A 23,304-nucleotide genomic window follows, 5' to 3' on the forward strand; every position below is an offset into this window, starting at 1 on the left:
CTGCAAAGGACAACAAAGTTTCTCTCGGGTCTCATCACCTCGTGTCAGGTCACTTCACAGCAACTGGGAAGAACCAGACCCCCCGTTAGGCTCTGACATTTTTCCTGCCGCTTGTACACGCAGAAAGGCAGGACATTTCTTACACCTTTGAAAACATCAGAGAAAAGAGAAGAAATTGCTCTCATTCTGAACTTTACCTCTGCCGAACCAAAGGGCTTGCTGACAGGGCAGAGATAAACACAACAAAGGGTAAGGTCCCATAAAGAAGAAGTAAAAGGAACAGAGGCACAGGTTCAAACAACAATTGCCCAGTGTTCACCCTGGCAAAATTGCCTTCTGTGATACCGGTACTCTCTCCCATACTTTTCTTATTGAAAAGATACACTAAAATCTTGAAGTTCTTCTCTCATCCATCCTTCGAAGATTACTGAGCGTGTGGTATTTGCTCAGGTGAAGAACCGACTCACTCACTGACACACAGGTGGCTGAATGTCATTTCATTCAAAAAGAGTCGTTCTGACATCGTTGGCCTGCACAAACCAAACAGAGAGGCTGTCGACCATGGCCGCAAAGGATGGAGATTCCTGAAGGTCAAGGAGAAAGAGACAGAATGAGATCTAGAATCCACAGCATCTGAAGGCCCCTGTTGTGGACCCCAGCTTTCTCCCTCTGTTCATTCATGGCATCCTGTGAGTCAGCCCTGCGTGCTTAGCCCACCCACGTTCTTAGAACTCTCATCGCATTGCACCCAGTGTTAAGACGCTGTATGCACTGAACTCTAACTCCTAGAATCATTGCCACGTGATTCATGACATCATAGAATTCTGATACTCAGTGTCCTGATGTTTCAAACCAAGCTACAAAATGCTAATGGGCAAGAACTGGGGAAAATATCCTGCACAACTGAGATCCAAGCTGCGTTTATTCTTTCCTCCTTAGGGACTTTCTTAAGTGGACTTCTCATCTTGTTCCTTTTCAGGCAAATCTGGAGGGCCATAAAGAAACTGCACAACATCAAGGGAACAGGAATTCTCTTGGTCAGTTTCCTTATCTGGGATCCCACTGTATGAAGATCAGAGACAGGTTTGATTTAGAAATCATGTGTTTGTGTTTGGAAAATGATTAAGGCTTCACTCGGTTTTTACAGGCTAACAGAGGCAGCTCTGCTCTGCCTTAGAAAGGGGCTGATCTGCTTGAGGCTGAAAATCAGACCCCAGGCCACTGCTTCAAAGGCCACAGGTACAGGGCCAGGCCTCCTCTCCTATGACTTGGGGAAGAAATATCTTGTATGGCTGCTGATGAATGTTAGCTCTGGAAAGAGATCGCTTTTCTAAAAAACAAAACAAAACAAAACAACAGCAACAAAACAAAAAAAACCCACCCACAAACATTATGTTTATGCCTCTCTTTTGAATTTTAAAATGACAACTGTGCTAGGTCCTGTGAGGGAGGCAAAAAGGAGCACCAAAATCGCCCTCACTTTCATAAATCCATCAGTCATGACACGTATGCATTTACACATGTACACTGCCTTCCGTAGACCATGTTAACACAACACACTGAGTTACACATACCTAGCACATGGATGCCCGCACATACACACACATAACATCCTGCCTCAAATGCAGAGACCTTTTCATACCAAGACAAGTTGAGCAAGGACGGGTGGTATTGACTGACACCTGGCAGATGATGATGACGAAAACCATGCTATATTACCCAGATAAGACGTTACGTAAGAGCTTGAACTAAAACTCTCAAATGCTACATAACTGCTATTCTACCACTAGTGGTCCAGGGCAAAGAGCTTTATTATGCCCTGTGTGGACTGTTTCTAGATTTTGTTTCCTAAACTTTCTCTGATTTTAGTAATTTCCCCAACAGAACACATTTCATCTGGACAATATAATTAATATTACAGGGTTGCTTAAAACATTTCTCTTCATGCTAAACATTGACAAAAAACAACAGAATTTTAATAGCTTGGTAACTTTTTAAGTTCATTGGCCATCTCATAATACGGAACTCAGGTTTCTGCATTTGAGAAGTACCCAATATTGACGTTCACAGATTTTGTCGCAAAGTAAGTTCACTCTATTACTAATTACTTCTAGATCAGAGGCTTTAAGTAACGACATAAAAACTGGGGAAAGAATTCTGGGGCACTGACAGAGTGTGCACATGGGGTGGTGAGTTAGCCTTCTTTCCTATTTTCAATTCCGCACAATTCAATGAGCGGAATTATTTAATCCTCTTAGACTTCTGTTCCAGGAACTATATATCTTCTTCTCCATTACATTCATTTGCATGTAGTTGCCAAAATGTGAGAACCCATTTGTCCATAAATATTTGCTATATTTTTCATTTCTTTGGATGTAACTCCTGTCTACCCTTCAGTTCAGAGTTCCACCTTTTAATTAGGAAGCAAGTGTTACAAAATGTTAAGAAATGAGGTCCAAGAAACTAGAATACTGTATTATTCTGCTCTTGAAGCTTGAGGACTTCGATAAAAGTTGAGTGACTTCTCAATGACTTGTTATACTAATACAAATTGAGAATGCTGTATTTTTTCTCTAAGCTTTTGGGAAAGTTGGCCTAATGTAAAAAATGTCACAAATCTGGGTACTGTCTTGTAAAAATTATTTGGAGAGTCATAATTTTTCTCCTTAAATGTCCATTTAAAAAGGTTTACTACATTAGTAAGTATAATTTTATTATATCTTAGGGCCAATTTGTTTTCCACTGAAGGCACCTCCAATTTTATAATGCAATTCAAATGAGTGTTCTATATTAATGTCATATTGAATATTTTTTAAAAATCAATTCTAAACACCACAGGAATGCACTTGATGAGTTATAGGTAAGGAAGGGCAAATCACTGATCAAGATATGAACTCTACCCAATAGTTATTTATTAAGAATTCTCTTCCTACCACTCAGAAAATATGAGTAGAAAAATTAAGCCATTTCAAAACCCTGGCCCGACCTAACATGAACTTCTCTAAAAGTCAGAGGGTACAGGCAGCATGTGGTCAGTCCTAATTTGCTTGTGCTTTTCTCGGTGGTAGTTCCAGACCAGCAACAGATGTGGAGGTGAATTTAGACTCCATCTCTCCCAATTGCCTGCCTGTGGGCAAGTCATTTAATTTCTCCATACCTCGGCTTCCTTATCAATATCAAATGGATTTAATCATATTTAATCGTAATTTGTGTACATCATAGGATTATTGCCCAGGTCATATATAATAAGTAAAGGCACTTAGCAAATGTGAGGATGAATTATAACTTCATCAGGATACAGTGCTAGATAAGGAACTAAAAGCAACATCATATTCCTAAAACTTTCCTTCTTCTTTTTCTCTCAAAAAAGCAGATACTTAAGCAGTCACCTAAAAATCCATCTGCAATCTCTTTTCTTTGTCCATGTGTCTTGATGGAAAAGGATAAGGCCCTTGTTCCCACAGCAGCACTATGCCTGCTGCTCTCAGCCCTGCGCCACGTCAATGAAGGGTCTGAGAGTAAGAGTGTGCGAGAAAAGCATGATGAAGCCTGTCAAACCCAGGGTTAAAAAGCTGCTCAGAAGACCAGCCAAATACAAACTCAGTAACATTCACCACTTGAAATAGGGTTCCATGGGTTTGGGCTAACTATGTGGGGTAATTTCTGACTGATACTGCAGCAGGAGAAACTATCGACAGATTACTTTCTCTGAGGCCCAGCTCACACTCAGTTCCTTTCTCTTGCTTCTAGAAACTAATCTTGTCGAAGATCATCGGCAGTAAACACTTAAAAAGTCTCCAGCTCCATGGAGAATTTCAGGATCGTATAGAAATGTTACTCTCGGCACAGACCTTCGTGGGGCGAGTGTTGGTAAGTGCGTTTTCGCTGTTACCTAGCTAGGAGACTTCAGCCATGGGATGATGATGGTCGGTACATATAATTTTATCGTGCAGGGAAGTGTCTGATGTTCTCTGATGGCCGCATCTAAAATATCACTTCCTCCCAACTGCCGTCTGTGTCTACCCTCTTTAGCCATTGTTTTGCTTGTTTTTTCTTTGGAATATGATTACTTGGAATTATATTTTGTACTTATTGTCTGCCCATCCTCCAGAAGAAAAGCTGTATTAGGGCAAAGGCTGTACACGTTTTGTTCTTCTTGTATGGATGTCTGGCATATAGCAGATGTTCAACAAATTTTGATGTTTCCTGGATTATCAGCCCTGAAATGTACAGCTCTATTCCAGTCCTTTAAATACCATAGCCTCTTTTCTTCCTTAAACAAACTAGTCATTTTCTGCCGTTTCACAATACAGGGTCGGGCAGAAATAACCCCATTGTGTGTGGTTGGTACTGTAGGTGGCCGTCTTCCATGAGATGAACAGCAATTTGCACATTTCACCTAAAAGGTCATATGGCGTGCTTGAGTGTGATATTGTGATGTTACAGAATTACGTGCTTATGATTTTGTAATAAAAGATTTTTATGTAATAAGAAGGGGCGTAATTTGTGCCAGACCCTGTATTTATCATTTCACTCCGTGTTTAAATCTGCGAAACTTGGACCTAGTAAAACTCAATCCAGATGTCATCTCCTTGCAGAAATCTGACCTCATCTCTCTATCAGGCGAAGAGTCTCTCAGGCTCCATGGTACGCACTGGACACCGCTATTAAAATCTCTGCATGTGCCTCTCTCCCCAGTACACCGTGAGCTCCTCGAGAGGAGAGATTATGCCCCAGAAATCTTTGTGTACTGTTGTCTGGAAATACCAGATGCCCCATAAGTGAGGAGTACGCTGATCATCGTTTCAGCAGTAGACTGTGATCTGGAACATTAAAAACCAGAATCTGGAATTTGAGGGAACACTGCCCTCAGATGGTGGTACGACAGAAACAGACACATGCAAACTACCGTTTCCTCTGCTTTTTTATAATTGGTGAAGACATCGCTCTTTTCCGATTAATGTTATTGAATTCAAAATAATCAATTTTTAAAACTTATTTGGAAGTACATAAGTAAAACTGCTGTACTAAAATCTGCAAGAAATGTTGAATCATCTGGGAATGTGCCTCTCCTTTCTTTTCTTTCTAAGATTTTAATCTTTTTGTTTTTCTGTCAAAGTTCCTGTCAGAATGATCTATTAGAGAAGAATTTTGTGATTCTGATTATAACATGGATTTCTTGATTAGGATCTCTTGAAATTTTCTAACTGTGTTTGACTGTATGAGGATAGTATTGGAAATAATGTATTGTATTAAAGGTCACTGGCGTGAGGCAGAAGAGAAAATTCACCCTCTACCAAATTCCCCTTTTTAAAAGAACACCAGTCCCACTAAATCGGAGTCCATCCCATGATCTTTTCTTAACGTGAACACATCTGCAAGGCCCTGTTATCAATGTTATCAAACAAGATCACTCTCGGGCGTACTTACCTGTAGGACTTCAACATACATTTTTGGGTGGACATGATGCAATGCACAGCCATTGTAATGATAAATGTAATAATCCTCAGCAAAGAGATGACGTCACAAATAGCTTTACACCAAAAATGTAACTTGGAGATAATGAATAAGTGAAAAATACAAGAAATAAAGAAGAAATATTAAAATGCAAAGGTAGTAAGAACTTTTAGTTCAGTTATCTCATATCAGGACATACTAAATAGACAGAAAAAAATAATAACCGTAAAGAAGACAAGAGTAACTTAATGAGAGAGCTGATTGAAATGGTTACACTCTATATGTTGAAAACGAATTCAACTTACAAGTGACTATGAACTATTTGTAAAAATTCAGCATACATTAAGCCACAGAAAATCCCAACTATAAAACATATAAAGTGCAGACAACATTAACTGAACCGAGTGCAATAAATAGGAAAATAATAAACAAACCCAGGAAAAAAAGAACCAAAAACAAAGACCTTATAGCTAAAATTTAACAAAGTTCTCTCTTTAATAATTCTTGACTTGGGGAAATCAAAATAATAATTTTGGTATATATAAAACACAAAAATAGTGAAAACACCACATATCACTTACGCCTACAGTATAAGCTGAGGGCAGTCCTGGATTAAATGCTTAACAATAAAAGCCTTTTGATAAATGAAAACATTTAAATAAATGAATTAAGCATGAATCTCAAAAAGTTAGAGAAAAAGAACACATTAATCTAAGAAGAATAAATATAAAGTCAGAAATTAATGAATTATAAAACAGCTGATTATTTGAAATAAACAAGAACTTGAACAATAAGATTAAAAAATAAAATTCATGTGAAATATTAAAAAAGAAATAAACAACAAAATAGAGAAACTAATAGCTAGTCTAAACAAAGAGGAGAAAAAAAGCACAAATACATATGAAGTAGGACATTAAAATGGGAAAATAAGTGCAGATAAAAAGAAATTTGAGCCCTGGCTGGTGTAGCTCAGTGGATTAAGTGTCGGCCTGTGACCCAAAGGGTCACTGGTTCGATTCCCAGTCAGGGCACATGCCTGGGTTGCAGGCCAGGTCCCCAGTGGGGGGCACACAAGAGGCAACCACACATTGATGTTTCTCTCCCTCTCTTCTCCCTCCTTTCCCATCTATCCAAGAATAAATAAATAAAATATTTTAAAAAAAGAAATTTGAAATATATTTGTGCAATTAAATTTGAAAACTGGATGATTCCTTAGGACAATATAAATGACCAAAACTGACCATAAAAGAAACTCAAACAGACCAAATATCTGAAGAAATAAAGATGTTTGTTTTCAAAGACCCATGTTAACATCACCACCATTACCCCTCCTCACCTGCCTCCTATGGGACACCCAGATGATTTCAAGGCCTAGTCGAATAAAGCTTCAATGACTGGACTTCTCTAATGATAATTCAATAGTGCCAGGACATAGAAAATAGAGGAAGAAAACACCCACTTTTGTTTTTCAGTGAAGGCACAGTACCTACATCAAAACCCCCAAAGATGGCAAATTAAAAATCTCAACAGACTAATGTCCTTAATACTTTGGGGGAGGATTCATGGCCAACCGCCCAGTAGAAGAAGAAAAGGAAGGGGGGAGGGACAGCAAGAGAAGAAGAAAATGAAACGAGAAAAAGAAAAAGATGGAAATTAAGGATAAGGAGGAAAATCCAATAAACAAAGGGGGAAAAAAGGTATTATCTTGAAAGCAGGATACCTTCTAGAAATCCTTACAGAGATTAGAACATGGCAAAGTATCAATCACCTGTATGGGTTTTTTTTTTAAAGTAATCACAAGGTATGTTTTTATTACTACCTGTGGGATATTTGCTTTTTCACTAATTCTAAATATAGCCCTAGTCCTAAACAATCTGCTCGCTTGGAGGGAGTGGGGTATGTTGTTAATTATGCAATTAACTCTGTTGCTTTGTTTGTCTGCCGGCTAGACCATTCAGAACCAAAATTGTGGCTCCTGTTTAGTGCGTGTATCTATTTTTAGTTCCATTCTAAGCACCACTTTATGTCCACATTCTGTTTTTCTGTCTTCTCTGACTTCTATTTTTTTAGGTAATCTAACACTTTGTGTCCTTGTATTTGCCTTCACTCTTTCCCCTAAAAGTGCAATCTTTTCTGTGAATGTAAGATCCTTCCTGTAGATATGTAAATAAGCCCTTAGCGAGAACAAAGGTTGTCAGTCTCAGTGTACAGAACAACTAAAATGAGCAAAGAGAACATCACAATTCCTTTGGAAATGAGAAAGAATATTTCAAAAATGATCCTGGGAAAATTGACTAAATAAAAAATTATTTTGCTGGGTTTTGCTCATTTTTGTAATGTAACGGAAAGAAAAACATAAAACATACTAGAAATGATCAGTTTCTCCACAGTTCACATCCCTTGTTTATGTTATAAAATTAAACAACCTTTTCTACCACCTTGAAATGCTGTATCTTCATCTAGGTTTTATTCCATTTCCTTTCTTATTTCATATTTCATATTTAATATACCATCAACTATCAGGAACTCATTTTGTTATATAGTATGATATATGCTTTAGTTCAGAGCTCTTTATCATATGAACAAAGAAAAGACTGGTAAAAATACAATAGTCACACTGATTATTTCCAGATGATTTCATTGTTTGTCTTTTTATGCACATGGTAAAATATTCAAGAAGTATCACAGGGCACATAGTAAGAAATTACTTTCTTCCTTACACTTCTCTCCATCCACTGCCGTGAATTTCTTCCTTCAAACCTGCAGATTCTTAGCAACACTGTCAGATATATTTTCTTTAGTTGTTTAGGTAACTTAAGATAACTCCTCTCCCTCCCCCATCGTAAGTTCTATCTAGAAAATTTAAATTATGATAAAATAAAGTTTCTGATAAAGTTTGTTATTCCTTGTGGCAGTTCTTTGTGAAGAATAGTAAAGCGAATGGTTAATGGAGCCAGTGGAAGTAAAATTAGACCTCAATTAAGTTAGTCCACTGATCTTGTGTCTGCGAACTGAAATACACCCCGGGAAGGAGGTAAAAGTTGTTGCAACAGACTTCTGAGGGGCCAGCAGATACCACCAGTTCTCCAACTTTCTTAAGTGCTATTTGTTAATATGTATCTACCTGAGGACACTTCACAACGGTCCTCCTCTCCCATCATCCTTTTACAAACCATCTTACAAAACAGATGTACTATCAACACCTCCTTTTGATAAATGAGGAATTTGAAACACGGAGATAAAATGAAAAACTTATAAAATGGGGATAAATAATCCTATCTACGGAGAGTTTATTTCAATGAATAAATGAGTTCATATATAAGATGCTGCACCCTATCTCATTTGAGGAATAATTAATATCCATAAATACATACATTAATTTAAAAAGCCATCTATTTTGGATGAATTTCCTATGTGATTTTACTTTTGATGATTACCAGAATTTGTAATATAGTTACGTTGTTCAATCAATGCATCTTAACAACTGTAATGATAATTCAATCCAGAATAAATTTTTAAAGTGCATTTAGATTTGTATCTCTCTGATGGCGAGTGATGTTGAGCATTTTTTCCTATGTCGATGGGCCCTCTGTCTGTCCTCCTTGGAGAAGTGTCTCACAATGAGACACCACTTCATACTGCTCAGAATGGCTACCATTACAGAGTCTCTTGCATTCTTTTTTTTTTTTTTGAGTTTTTTGCCCCTTTAATTTTATTGTTCAAGTACAGTTCTCTGCCTTGCCCCCCAAGCCCACCCCAACCCCCAGCCTTCCCCACCTCCCTCTCATTTCCACCCCCACCCCCTTATTGTCCATGTGTCCTTTATAATTGTTCCTACAAACCCTTCACTCTTTTCGCCTGAAATTCCCTCCCCTCTCCCCTCTAGTCAATGTCGGTCTAAGATGGGAGTCTCTTGCATTCTTAAAGTTTACTTGAGTGCACAATAAGTAACAGAACCACCTTTGTTTGTCAAAGCCACAGGACGTTTTCCAAAGAAAAACAGCCACTAGAGAAGAATGCGACTTTGAAGGGCTCCTTAACTGCTCCATAGATTAACACTCTATCTGCGGTTAGACAAAAACACTCTTTCTCTCTCACCTCCTAATTTACACCATTCTCTCCTCCACGACCTGCCCTGTCCCTCCCTTTGGGTCTCATCTAGCCTTGCTGGAAATTTTCATTAGTCTCATGATATACATATACATATAATTAATATATTTTTATCATAATTTTGCTACCCAGTTTTTTCCCATTTATTTTATTTTCCCATCCAGTCAGTTTTACAACCCCACCAGTTTAGGAAGAGAATTTTCTAATAAGTCTTTTTTTGACACCAATATATGTTTCTTCTCTATCATTCGAAGGTCCACCCCAGGTCTGGGGAAGAGTTGACTGGATGGGCCCTGAGTTGACTGGAAGAAATCCCCAAGTTGACATATTTCTCTTTTGCAAGGAGATTGGTCAGGGAAAGCGAGTTGTAGCCCCCCCCCCCAAGAAAGAAGGATTAACATGCAATAAGCAGGCTGCTCCACCTGGTAAAGCTTGTGCTAAAAGAGCAACTTCTTAACCCCCAGGTTACTTTTTTCACCGTGGCAGTGGCTTACATTGTTCTTGCGAGGACCCTGGTCTCCAAACGCAGAGCCCATATTTTCATCGCTGGGGCAGCTTTGATGAGCTGAGCCTTCCTGAAGTCTGAGTCAGCTCTGCCAAAGAGCTGACACTTCTTGCCAGTCTGGGATCCCCCTATTCAGGACCCTGGTGGCTCCCCCGGCCCCGCGGCTCTGCCAGGATGCCACCGCATGGCACTGCGCACGCCCAGCGCCAGGTCTCAGCACGCGTGCGCAGTCTTCGCAGACAGCGGCTGTCGGGGCTGGACTGACCTTTCTGGCTTCTTCAGTTAAGTTTTATACACACGAATTTTTTTCTCGGAGTACTTCTTTGGCTACTTGTCACAGACTTCGGCTAGTAATGCCCTTATTTTTATTAATGTCTAATTCGCCTTTACGTTGTTTTAAGTTTTAATTTCTTGTTTGATCTTGGTGTATTGAGATTAATGTGGTCTGCTTTTATTTTCTTCGGGATTGAGTGGCTGGCTGGCTTTTTTACTTTGTTAAAATTTATGGTCCAAGAATATCACTGCCTTTATGATTTCTCGTTTACAGAATGTATGGGGAAATTGTTTGCTGCCCGGTGCGTGATCATTTTTATTACTACTTAATGGATTTTAGAAAGAAAATACGTAGTATTTTCCAGTTTGATATATAAGAACTGTTAATTGTGTTATATGTTTTCTATATCCTTAATTATTCGATGACCGATTGAAAGGGGAATGTCAGAAATTTTCATTGATTATTTTATACTTTTATCAAATGTCTTGAAGTTCTAACAGGTTTTGAATGATAAATTTTATGTAACACCAATTAGTGCCTAAAGTTACCTATCACACCTATTACATCTTCTCATCGATGTGACATATCCATTTTTGTCACATTTAGCGTTTTTTAGTTTCTTTTATTTTTCTTGCTGGAACATTTTAAAATGTAACATTAGGATATAACATTGCTTCCATTTTATTCAAACTTCACTGGGATGTCTTTGCCCAGCTCTTTCAGTCTTCAGTCTTATTTCCTCCTAAGTGTGTCTCATAAATATCATGTACCTGGATTTTAATTCTTTTATGACTTACAAATGCATTTATTTGTTAGTTCACCTTATGGTGATCTGCTTTATTGGTCTTTATAATATTTAGAAATTGAATTTTCTGCATAATAGAATATCTAATATTAGTGGCTTGAAAAAAAACCAAAAGGGATGTCTGTCAGTGAGAAAAGGGAGAATGGGTGTCGGATACACAACTGAGCTCCACCCCAGTCTGGGTTCCGAGTCTTACTGGGGAGGCAAAATTGCACGGTGGCTGTAATTTTTGAGAGATGTGAACTCACACATCGGCTCCTCCACTTCCTACTGTGCAATCCTGGGCAAGCAAGTTTTCTTAAATTGGGTTCTGTTCCTATAATGTGAATAACCTCCTTTAAAGTATTGTAGGGGAAATTATATGATAATACATGTAAACCATTCAAGGCACATAAGAATTGACCATTAGTGGATATTTCCATTTCTGATTTGTTACTTTTTATTACTTTTATTTATTTCCCTGCATCTTTGACTTGGATGATTCCATTTTTAATACATAGCATAGGCATATTAGGTAAATCAAATTCAGAGCAAAATTTCCATTCTGTATTTCTCCATGTATCTGCATATTTTATATCCATATTCTCTTCTTGCATGAGATCTTTCACACCACTCTTCTTTCCTTCCAGAAGTTGAACTAATCTGACATTCATTTCTAGATTACTATTTTGTTTCGAGCATTATATACCTGTTAATATTTTTTTTCTTAATGTTTACTTCAGGGTCAAAAACTGCATTATTTTTACCTTTCATTAGGCACCACTTTTATCTTTCTGATTTTTTTCTTGAGTACTTTCCATATTTATTTGTAAGGGAAAATGTGGGTGGTATAATCTCTGAATTCTTGAATATCCAAACATGGCTTTTATCTTGCTCTCACAAGTGAACAACAGTTTGGTTGGATGTCGAATTCTTGGCTTCCAGTCCTTTTTTTCTGAAATCTCAGTAAATGTTTCAGTGTCTTCTAGCACTTAAGATGACCTGCTATCAAGGGTGTCCAACCTTTTGGCATCTCTGGGCCACACTGGAAGAAGTAGTGTTGTTTGGGCCACACATTAAATACACAAACACTAACAAAAACTGATGAGCAAAAAAAAAAAAAGGTTTTAAGTAAATTTATAATTTTGTGTTGGGCCCTATTCAGAGCCATCCTGGGCCACATGTAGCCTTTGGGCTGTGGGTTGGACACCCCTGTCAACTAGACACTAAGCTCTTGTCTCCCAGCTCCCAGTCCACCCTCTCTCCTCTGCTCTGTGGTGTGAAGCCAGGACTCAGCAATCACATGTGTCTTGTGTGAGCTCCCTTATATTTAGGCTCTGCTGACAGGGGCACAAGAGGAGACCAGAAACCTAGTGGAGAGGAAGGGAACTGCTTCTTACCATGTTTTGCATCTGTCGTTTTCAGCCGCATCTATTCAGTGATATTTTATCCCTGTAGTAGTCAGCACTTAAAAACAATTTAAAAAACTATTTTTTTCTCAACACTGCCAGAACCAGGCTCACAGCATCTCCTCAGAGGTACAATTGCCAGCCAAGCCTGGTCCCATCCTCCTAGGTCTGAATCTCAACTCCCAGAGGATACCTCTTATAAGATACTACATGTTGATAATCTTGACCTCTTTTTTTGATCTCTCAGGCAGTGTTGGGGTGCAGCTTCTTGCAGTTGTGATATCTGTGTTACCCCCATATTCTCTTTTTGCTTTCCAGATCCTCCAATACTAACTACTTAACAGACTTTTAGAACCTCACTAGGAACAATCATTGTAATTTTTAAAAGTTTCATTACGTAGTCCATGTTAACTCTTTCATGGGAGTTCATTTCATCTCCTTTCACTGCCTGATCCTCCTGTTTTCTTATACTTCCCATGTAACTGCCAATTTTCTATTGCCTGCTAATAGTCATAAGTGAAAGTTTAAAGTATTCACAGTGTCCAGTGTTAACCATGTTGACCACTGTTTGCATTCTGAAGATGCCCATAACTGTCCATCAAGTAAACAGGGAGAGTTGAGCCCCACTGTGGAAGGCAGAGCCTCAATTTACTGCGCATTTTCCCACACGGACAAACCCAGGGCGAGAATGCTGTGGCCAGCAACTCTGCAGAAGGGGCTGTCTCTGGATGGGGTCTCAAATTACTCAGTTTATTTTTCTGACTGCTTTCCAAGGTGCTTCCGAGAAAAACAGTCTTGCTGCTAGCTACAGGGTTCCTCCTCAGCAGCTGCTTGGCTTCAGGGTGCCTCCGCTAGGCCCCTCTGGCTTCGTGGCTCCATCTTTAATCCACACCTCACGTGGAGTGCTTTCTACCCTTGCCAAACAGCCGGGTTTCCAGATTTTGCCCCTTGAACCCAAGAGGCCGTCGCAGAATTGTCTCCCATTTCAACCCGACTCACTGAACAGTGTTCACAGCTTTTAGGTCCCGCTGCCTCCTTTTGGGTTGGTGTGCCGTTTTCTGTTCGCTGCATGTTAATTCTAGGTAATGCTCTCTAGGGTTGTGACGTAAGGCTCGTACTGTTCGCAGTGTCAACAAAACTAACATTTTCTTCTTTTTTGTTGATTTCGATGATTTGGAGGATGGTAAACATTAGTCTGCCACCATCTTTCTGGAAGCCTGTCAATGTATGATTTATACTTGAAGAATCACTTAGAAAATTTAGTAAGAGAGAAAAAATATGTTCATGTGTAAAGGAAAGAGAAAAGATTTCATGAAAACCATGTATTATTATCAATATGCTGATACACACACACACACACACATACACAATCTGCACATATCCACCCCCAACATTTTCCCTGAGCTTAGCAACATCTCAACGCTTAACGTAAATGATAAAATAAAAGCCAGTAACTCCTATGAATTAAGTAAGCTGCAACACTGCCACTTACAAAGCAGTTAGAAGAAAACCAGTTGAAGCTCTCAGCATATTACCCCATCACATGTAATGAGGGTAAGCTGCAAATAGAAAAGGATTTTTGAAACAACTTCTGTTGTAGCAGAGGTGTGGGATTATATCCTCTCATTTGAAACCTAAAGGAAAAGGCTTATGAGAGACCACTCCGAAATTTCAATTTGCATCTGTTGAACTTTGGGGACACAGTGAACTGACAGCTGGCTCCCTGTGAGAAGAGGCTGTCTGGCTAGCTGCTCTGTGCCAGAGGAGGTGCCACACTGAAGGTGGTCTGTCCTTCTAGTGTTTGTTGGGGCAAAAAAATGCTTGAGGTGGTCCAGGGGCCAGGTGTGAGTCCCATGTGAGAGCTTCTCCTACCTACTCAAGAGGCATCTGGAGGGGAAGGACTCCAGCAGAATATAGGACTGTGAAGTGCACTGAGAAAAGACCCGGGAGCCTCCAGTGGTTCACCCAATTCACAGGGACCACGAACAGGACACACAGCAATGAGATGTCAGCAAGATGGCAACTCTCCTGCCCCCTCCTCTTGCATTTCTCATCCCCTTCATATTATTTTCCGAACATGTAGTATTCACTAATGTACCATATCACTTAAGCTCCATACAGGCAGGGACCTCTGCATAAGTTGTTCACTGGTGTATCCCAACCACCAGGATAGTATATGGATCAGGATAGGTACCACAGAAGTAGTTGCTGAACGACTAGAATTGGGTTTGCCACAGAGCAGTGAAAGAACTCGTGACAGTGAACTTGAAACACCTTCGGTTCTCAGACAGCCCCGGCGGGGAACATCGTACTCTAAGGTGGGTCCAGTCCAACTTTCAGCTCTGACCTTGCCTTTCTGTTCACTCCCCCACATGGCCTGCAATTCTGCAGAGGCCATAGGTAGCCTGGTCACTGGGCAACTAGGAACCCCAAAAAGGATTAACAGAGAAGAAACTGACCTCTTTCCCAGTAGAGGTAACCTGCCCCAGGAATACCGGAGCTAGAAGAGTGTAAACCTTTAATTGTAAATAAAATTCACTTTTATTAATAGTATTATTAATACTATGCTGGACTGGACATACTAAGGAAACAAATGGCTTGGAAACTAGACATAACTGGAGGAACATTCGCCTACCTGTAGTTGGCCTGAAAAGTCAAGGGGGCTGCGAAAGAGTTCATCCAAATGCATCGGGGGTTTCAGATGGATACATTCCTAATTATATTGTACAAGCTCTGCTTATTTTATAGACTAGATACATTGGCAGGTTAAAAGCGTTCGTTTTTTTCCCCTCACTGTAGCACTTTCCCTCCTGTCAAAATTCAGACCATCTGAATTTTGTGGATAGACATGTTTGGGACTGTTTGTCCTGCAATATCACAGGCAATTCAACTCCAAAGTCTACATTTTCTAGCATGTACTGAAGCACAGAACTTACAATAAACACTTAATGAATGTTTCATGAGTGAATGAGTGAATAAATGATAGCACTTCTTGAGATTAGATGTCTTCAGGAGCAGCAGGAAGAACAAGCTACTATGAAGCGTGTAAGAGTTAAAATCAGGTAAGTAAAATGGGTAGGTACATGCTTGTTTATTGAATACCCAGTAAAGATCCCATCCATTTTTCTTGAAAGAAAGAATGAAAAAAATGAATGAATGGCTACTAACATAAATAAACTGTGAAAGTGACTATGCATGTATAGGCATGATGAAAAGAAGAAAACGGTTTCGTTGATTTGTTTATTCATCATAGTCATGTCAATGAAATGGATTTTGTACATTTTCCTCTGTTTTTTTTCTTTCAGGTGATCCTTGTCTTTGTACTAAGCATTGGGTCTCTTATAATCTATTTCATCAACTCTTCTGAGTGAGTAAAATCCCTAATCACCTTTGTCTGCTATATCATTAGGCTGCCAGCTCATTTGGAATTTTCTGTCAGGAAAAATGGTTAATAATATACTTTTGAACATATTCACATACACAAGCTCATAAAAAGGATAAGTGTTTAGTTTCCCCCAGGAAGCAGTAAAACCAACTCCACAAAAATGCGCGCACCGCGTCTGCATCCAGCCGTGCTGCGATGCTAGGGGCTCGGGTGCCCTGCACGTGTCTAGTCTCCGGGCTGTGGGTCTGCAAGCCTCCGGCGCTCGTCTGCTCCTTCGGGCCACTTAGGAGGGCTTTGTGTGCCTTTGGATTCTTCAGGCATTGAAGAGGAAGTTCTGTGGTCATTTCAGGGTTTCTCGTAGGTTTGAAACAGTTTAGGGTAGTCTTGAGAAAGAAAAATGCTAGATCTCATTTGGGACAAAGGAGCAAACTACTGTCTGCTCTTCTCCGAAGGCATCTTCCGCTTTTATGCCAAAGTGAGGAGGAACACAGTCTAATCTGAACCCCAGGCTGAGCCTCTGGGAATTACCTTGGACTTCCAGCGGAGGTGAAATTGGGATTGCAGGGCCAAAGAGTCAGGCAGCTTTAGAGGTCCTCGGGAAACTAGTAGTCTTTGCTTTGTGAATTCCTTACCGATCTTTTAGAAAATTTGCTCTTTTAATTTGTCTTCGGTCATTTCATTTGACCTGGAGTAGCTTTGTATCAAAAGGGTATAGAACTTAAATTTGGGGGCTGGGTAGATGGTCATACAAACCAAGAAGAACCACATAATTTCTAGGCCTCTGAATCCCTATTGGTAAAACAGAAGTAGATGCAATAAACTCTGGGAAAGGAAAGCAGATAATTTTCTGGTTATTTTCAGCTCCATGCACAGCCTAGTGGTTTTGTTCATGCATGCCTCTACTCCCAAGACAAAAGAAATTTCCTGGAGATATGCGAACTTAGGTGTCTGGATTGGTTCTTTTTATTTTGTCCTAAGTAGGCACAGCTTTTAAAATGTGCATCTTTATAAACCGTCTTTGTTTCTTTTGTAGCCCTGTTGGAAGCTGTTCTTCATACCAAGACAAAACCATCCCTATTGATTTGACTTTCAATGCTTTCTTTACTTTCTATTTTGGGTTGAGAGTAAGTACCTATTGAAAGTGGGATAAAAAGACAAACACAACAGGTACAGCACAAAGCGGTCTGTGTGTGCCTTGGTTACACTGTCAGCCTGTGTTTTTAGGCTCCAAAGTTAGAGGGTCTATGCCCTAAATAGTTAAATGTATACTAAGACATAATAACTCTCTCTCCTGCATCTGAAGCTGTAACCCAGGCCAAAAATTCCGATACAAAAATATCATCAACCTGTCCCACTGCCCTCCTGACTGGCTTTCCACCCACCATTGAGAGAGCTTTACTAATAATCACAAGCCAGCAGAACCTGAGTAACAAGCTCTGAAAATGTCACGGGCTTCACTGACGGCATCTGTGCCCTGTACCTATATAAAACACTTTCACGTCTTTGTTTAATTTTTGTTACACTCATACATTCAATAGTTCTCTCATTCACGGCATTTATTGAGGACCCACGCTAGATACAGATTTCAGTGTATTTATCCATCCCATGTTTTATATACATACAATATAGGTATGTTATACATAGGAGTTCTGTCTGGAAAAAGTCCAGCTATGGTTAATATAGCAAGCATGGTTTGTGTGACATTGATGTACCCTGGAAGCCAAGGACGGTGGACTGGAATGTGCATGTGTGAACAATGACTTCACTGTACTAGTCAGTGGGGGTGGTAGATGTCATTGAGTGAGCATGTGTACTGTGTGGCTGTCACATTGAAAACGACTGAGAGAGTAGAGCAACAAATCTGTATCATATTTTGTGTTAAAATTGAACATTGCTCTGTGGAAACTATTTGGATGACTCGGGAGGCTAGCTATGGGCAACTGGTGATTGGCAGCTTCATCATAACAACGCACCTGCTCATGCATCACGTCTCATGCACTTTTTTGGCAAAACATCAAATCAACCAGGTTATTCAGGTTCACTACAGCCCAGATTTGGTGCCCTGCGACTTCTGGCTTTTCCCAAAACTAAAATCACCTTTAAAAGGGAAGAAATTTCAGACTGTCGATGAGATTCAGGAAAATATGATGGGGCAGCTGACAGCGATTGGGAGAACTGTGTGAGGTCTTACTTTGAAGGGGAGTGAGATGTCATTGTCCTATGTACAATGTTTCTTGTATCTTGTATCTTCTTCAATAAATGTCTCTTTTTCATATTACATGGCTGGATACCTTCTGGACAGGCCACATATGGATGTAATATGTGTTTCTATGGCTATCCTTCAGAACATAATCTGACCACACTGACCATGAAAATCTTTTTATAGCAAATTCTCCTTTCTGGAAATGCTTGCTTTGTTAATCTAAATAGGGAAGCTCATAAACACAGGCCTCAGCCAGCCAAAATTCTAGACAGCTGTACCTTTCCCATTGAAGGCCATGCTAAATCATGTTTCCTCATTGCTTACAAATGGAGGGTTTTAGTTATATAATTACAAAGATCTAGGAGCAGCGGAAGGTCAAAGTGTGAGAGTTAAGATCCAGGAAGTAAGGTGGTTTCCTGGTTGTTTATTGAATACCTACTGAAGGTATAATCTTTGTATCTACCTAAATACAGATGTATCTATATAAATAGATCTATAGCTATATAATATGTTTGTGTGTGTATATGTGTATATGCATATAATGGAACCAGATCAAAGAGCCAGTTGGTGAGTGAAATGTGTCTGAATAAAGCCACTCTAGTGGCCACACAGAATTTGGAATCTTTTATTTTTATTTCGTAGTTTTTGGCAGCTGACGACAAGATCAGGTTCTGGTTGGAGATGAATTCAATTGTAGACATCTTTACCATCCCACCAACCTTTATTTCTTATTATTTGAAGAGTAATTGGCTGGGTAAGTATCTTGTGGGAATCGGAAACAATCTCTTAAGAAAAGCCTCAATGTCCATTCCTAAGTATCCTCTATTTTCCTTTAATGCCTAAATGCCATTTTAAGAAATTCCTTGCTGTACTTTTATGGTTTTGTAATATATTTTCAGAAGCCATTTTTTTACCTCAGTACCTAGCAGTGTGAGGCGCCTGATGCGCAGTAGGTGTTGATGTTTGTTGTTGTTAGTGGACTGGCTCATCCAGGACTTGAGAGGCAAGGCACCCCATCCCCGGGGGCCCCTCCATGCTGGGATCCATGAGTGGGAGCGATGAAAAGCCTCGCTTGGCCTGTCAAATCTATAACTCATGAAATCCAGACACGCTGTGACATGTTGGAGATTTGTTTAGGTACTTAGTCTTTGTGGTAGACGTATTGACCGTACATGGGAGTCACACAGCTTTTACTGATTTTTATGTAATTTTACATTATTATCTATAAAATATTTCTTGCTATCATTATTATCAAACTATATAACATAAAGCCATCAAACAAACAGTGAGAAACAGATCACGGACATTCTATAGTTAGAAGTTTAAGTGGTTTATGGATAATTTGTTTTTTATTCTAAAAAGAATTAAGTAAAATGTGAGTAGTGCTTATTACAACATATACATTCTATTAGCTCAGCAACCCTATGAGGTAGGTACTATTGTAATTCCCATTCTACAGATGAGAAATTAGAGAAGTTGAGGACATTGTTGTAGATTATAACAGCTACTAAGTGTCAGGGCTAGTATTTGAATGAGAGCTCACACTCTTAAACCCACGACATTATAGTATATTATGAGCATTTCAGGGAGGGAAAGAGTGTAATCACTCTGAACTGGGTTGTAGCTCAGGTCATTCCCTGTTGTAACCCTCTTCTTCTGGCGGCTTTCTCCTTCCTGTCACTTTCTAGGTTTAAGGTTCCTAAGAGCACTGAGGCTGCTAGAACTCCCTCAAATCTTGCAAATTCTGAGAGCCATCAGGACCAGGTAAATGCCCTTCCCAAGTACCACTCACTCACTGTTTGGGGGTGGGGAATTAAAATGTTAACTGAACCTTCAGTTCAACTCATTTCTCATCAAAATTCTGGTGCAAAAATCATGACACCCTGTAGCTCCCAAGGTATTATTTGCTCACTTTCTCCCACTGTGTTAACATCTCACACTTGCTGAAAAGTCTGCAATCATTTTGAAGATTTTGTTTTTTGCTTGTTTTGTAGAGCTACAATGTGTAAATCCACTTAGGCTTTAATTCCCCTACCATCACCACCTAAATAAAAAATCAGAACAATTCAGAGGCTTTGGTTCTATACATTGTCTGCTATGAATCATGTCTTTCCTGGCTGGGAACAAAAGACAATCCCTCTGAGCATGAGAGCTGCCCAGTGGCCGCAGTGAACTATTGCTTGCAGACACAGAGCCACCCAAATGTCTCAAAAAAAAAAAAAAAAAGCTACCTTTGAGCAGCAATACTTATAAAGTTTTAAGCAGTTTGGTCTTATGTTACCCACTCAAAATCTCCATGCCTTTAGGTCCTCACTAGAAGCACCAGGTATTACAGGCCGGAGAGATCTCACTGCTAAATGTTTACACGCAATGGGGATCGTAAAAGGCTGTTCTTGGGTGACAGGTGGCCCCACCTGAAAACCACAGAGATTTCAGTAAATGCCAGGGCTTTATTTAGGAGACAGGAGCTTGTCTGATCCTCTTCACTCAAAGGTGCTGGTATGAGCTTGGCAATATGAAACCATATTTCTGTGACCTACCCAAAGTTTCATTTTGCAAGCCTACTCTGGATTCCTGGGACACTGCAGTTCATACAGTTACTTTAGGGAATTAGCAATCTATTAAATTTATTTTATGATGATACACATATAATATGTCTTTAAAAACAGTGTAACATTAGGTAGGCTAGAGGATATTATAGCAAAATCTAAGCTTTTTGAACAGGTGTGTGTCACTGGGTCTGCTTTAGAGCTGTGCATCTTCAACTCTAATGTGTATCTGAAGGAAGCAGAGGATCTTGCAACACTGCAGATCTGTAGATGAGAGGTGGGGCCTGGGATTCCGCATTTCAAATACACTCCTGGGTAAGTGTATCATTGTTTTGGGTCCATGAACCATACTTTGAGTAGCAAGATTTCAGACGATGAGGTATTCGTGTTTTCTGGAACCTGTCAGAATCCAACAGCTGTTTGTCTTTCTTCTTCTAGCAATTCAGTGAAGTTTTCCAAACTGTTATCAATAGTTCTGAGTACCTGGTTCACAGCTGCAGGATTCATTCACCTGGTAAGCATCTCCTGTTGCCAGTCAGCATGAGTGTCTTTTCTTTAAAAAATGGAGGTTATGCTTCTGAATTCCTGTCTCCATCATTAGAACTAGCATGAGGCTTATCTTTTTACTTCCCACTCAGGGCTTTCTCCCCCCCATATTTACGACAAATGTGTATCTCCTACACTCAAGTTATCTATGTTCTTTCTTCCAGCTTTCAAAACCTTCCCTAGTAAAGCTTACCCTTCAGAGGTAGAAGCAATAAGTAAAATTTATTACTGTATCTTCATAAGTGTTCCAGCATTTTAAAAAAGAATAAATAGTCAAATAAGTGAAGCTAGACAGAGAATTTTATACTTTTAAAAACCAGAAAATTGTGGGGGAGGTGTTTCTGAGTTGCAAAGGGGATTTCTTCTTTCTGAAATTAATCTGCTTCCTTTGAGTATAGGAAACGTTAGTTTTTAGCCCATGTTAGTCAACAATATAATGAGTGGATTTCAACAGTAGGAAACTAACTTCTAGACTGTGTTGCTCTAGAACAGTGGAGGAGCAGTGGTTAGAAAATGCAGAAATTAAAATGGGATGTTAAGAGCATCCACAGGCCTTTAAGAAAAGCAAAGCAAAACAAAAAACTTAGCAGAAGTCATTTTCACATGGGCCCTTGTCTCGAAATTAATTAAAATAATAACAAGAAAAAAGAAAAATGTCAAATACCAAATGCAAATTGTTATAGAAACTTCAAGAAATCTGAAACCAGCCACACCCTTTCTTAGCACTCAAGCAAGCAGGAGATTTTCCTGAAACGAAGTGTCACAGCAGTGAAGGCAGGTCCCTAGATCTAGAGGATTGGTCCGAGGGTCACGGGCCTACCAGGGGAGAAGCAATCACGTGTGTCCCTGTAGAGACCTGCAGGCCATCACAGGATGGAAGGGAAGCCAGCGCTAAAGGAGCAACGACCTTTTGCCTTCAGCAGCAGTTCCAACATGGGGTTCTCAGGCCGAATGTAGCTGACAGGCATCTTTTATTTGACTTAATTATGTTTGCATTTTATTTTCTATTTTTTATTGCATGCTCTTCCATATAAAAAGATTTCTGGGTTTGGGGGGAAAACACAAGTCCAACCCATTCTGCCAAGGCCACCAGCAGTCCTAGTGGAAGACTAGCTGCTTCCTGCAAGTAGCGTGTGCTCCTGAGTTGGGCACAGTCTCTGCCAGGCTTATTTGAATCATTCAAGATTCTTGATTGACCCTTCTAAGCATGTGAATATGTGTCCTTATTGGGCATCCAGTCACCCAGGCAAAGAGACCCCCGACAAGGATGCGTGTAGAGAAAGAAGGAGAAGTAACCAGATGGTTTGTGACTTAAAGGGATCTACTGTAGTCCCACCAACATCTAGAGCATTAACAACCTAGAAGAGCTATACCCCAGAGCAAAGAGAATGGCAGATTTTGTTGAGAGGATATTTGAAATGACAAAACAAAATAAAAGTGTGACTGTCTCAATTCACTATCTTCCCATAGTCACGGCTAAAAGTTAACACCATTCAAAGGTGAATATGAACCAGAAAGCAATCAGTACGGTGCCTCTCCTTAAATTCTGCCAGAAATGCCGAGAGGGCGTGAAGGACAGCAGACATCAGTTTGCACAGCAACAGTTTGCACAGCTGCACAGCGTAACAGTTAAAAGAACAATTACAAGATAATTTGCCCAAGGCAACAAAGGTTAAGAAAAAGTCCTTTATATTTGAGAAAAATACAAATAAAGAGTTCTAAAAACTGAAAATGATCATTCAAACTACATATATAAGATTTTAAATAAAAAGAATTCTAAACAGTAGCAGGAGGTGAAAATGGGCTGAAAGCTATCAGAGAAGAAGAAAGTGTCACAGAGCTGAAAACTGCATCAGGGGAACCACGATGTAGTACCTGCAACCACGCACGCTCAGAAACGCGGCGGGCAAAACTCCGGCCTGGAAAGAACAAAGGTGCTCGGCTGGCAGTTGAGCAGAACCATGGAAGATGGGCAATGTCGACTCAGCACACTGTTGAATTGGTGTTTCTGGGGAAAATGGCATGGCAAAGGGCACCAGAAAAAGTGCTTAAAATAAAGTTTTGAAGCTGTAGATTAGAAGA

The 23,304-nt window shown here is 39.7% G+C and overlaps 1 protein-coding gene across 1 annotated transcript in view; it reads left to right on the forward strand.

The window, feature by feature from the left end:
• Positions 1–842: 842 nt before the first annotated feature.
• Positions 843–23,304, forward strand: part of KCNU1 (potassium calcium-activated channel subfamily U member 1) — a 122,535-nt gene continuing 100,073 nt past the window's right edge. Inside the window, 7 exon segments of the mRNA XM_053916742.1 lie at positions 843–1,037; positions 3,751–3,870; positions 15,845–15,906; positions 16,958–17,048; positions 18,770–18,881; positions 19,816–19,891; positions 21,115–21,190. Coding sequence (XP_053772717.1) covers positions 843–1,037; positions 3,751–3,870; positions 15,845–15,906; positions 16,958–17,048; positions 18,770–18,881; positions 19,816–19,891; positions 21,115–21,190 — 732 coding nt within the window.

This window comes from Desmodus rotundus, chromosome 13, assembly GCF_022682495.2.
Source record: "Desmodus rotundus isolate HL8 chromosome 13, HLdesRot8A.1, whole genome shotgun sequence".
In the NCBI taxonomy this organism is placed as follows: domain Eukaryota; kingdom Metazoa; phylum Chordata; class Mammalia; order Chiroptera; family Phyllostomidae; genus Desmodus; species Desmodus rotundus.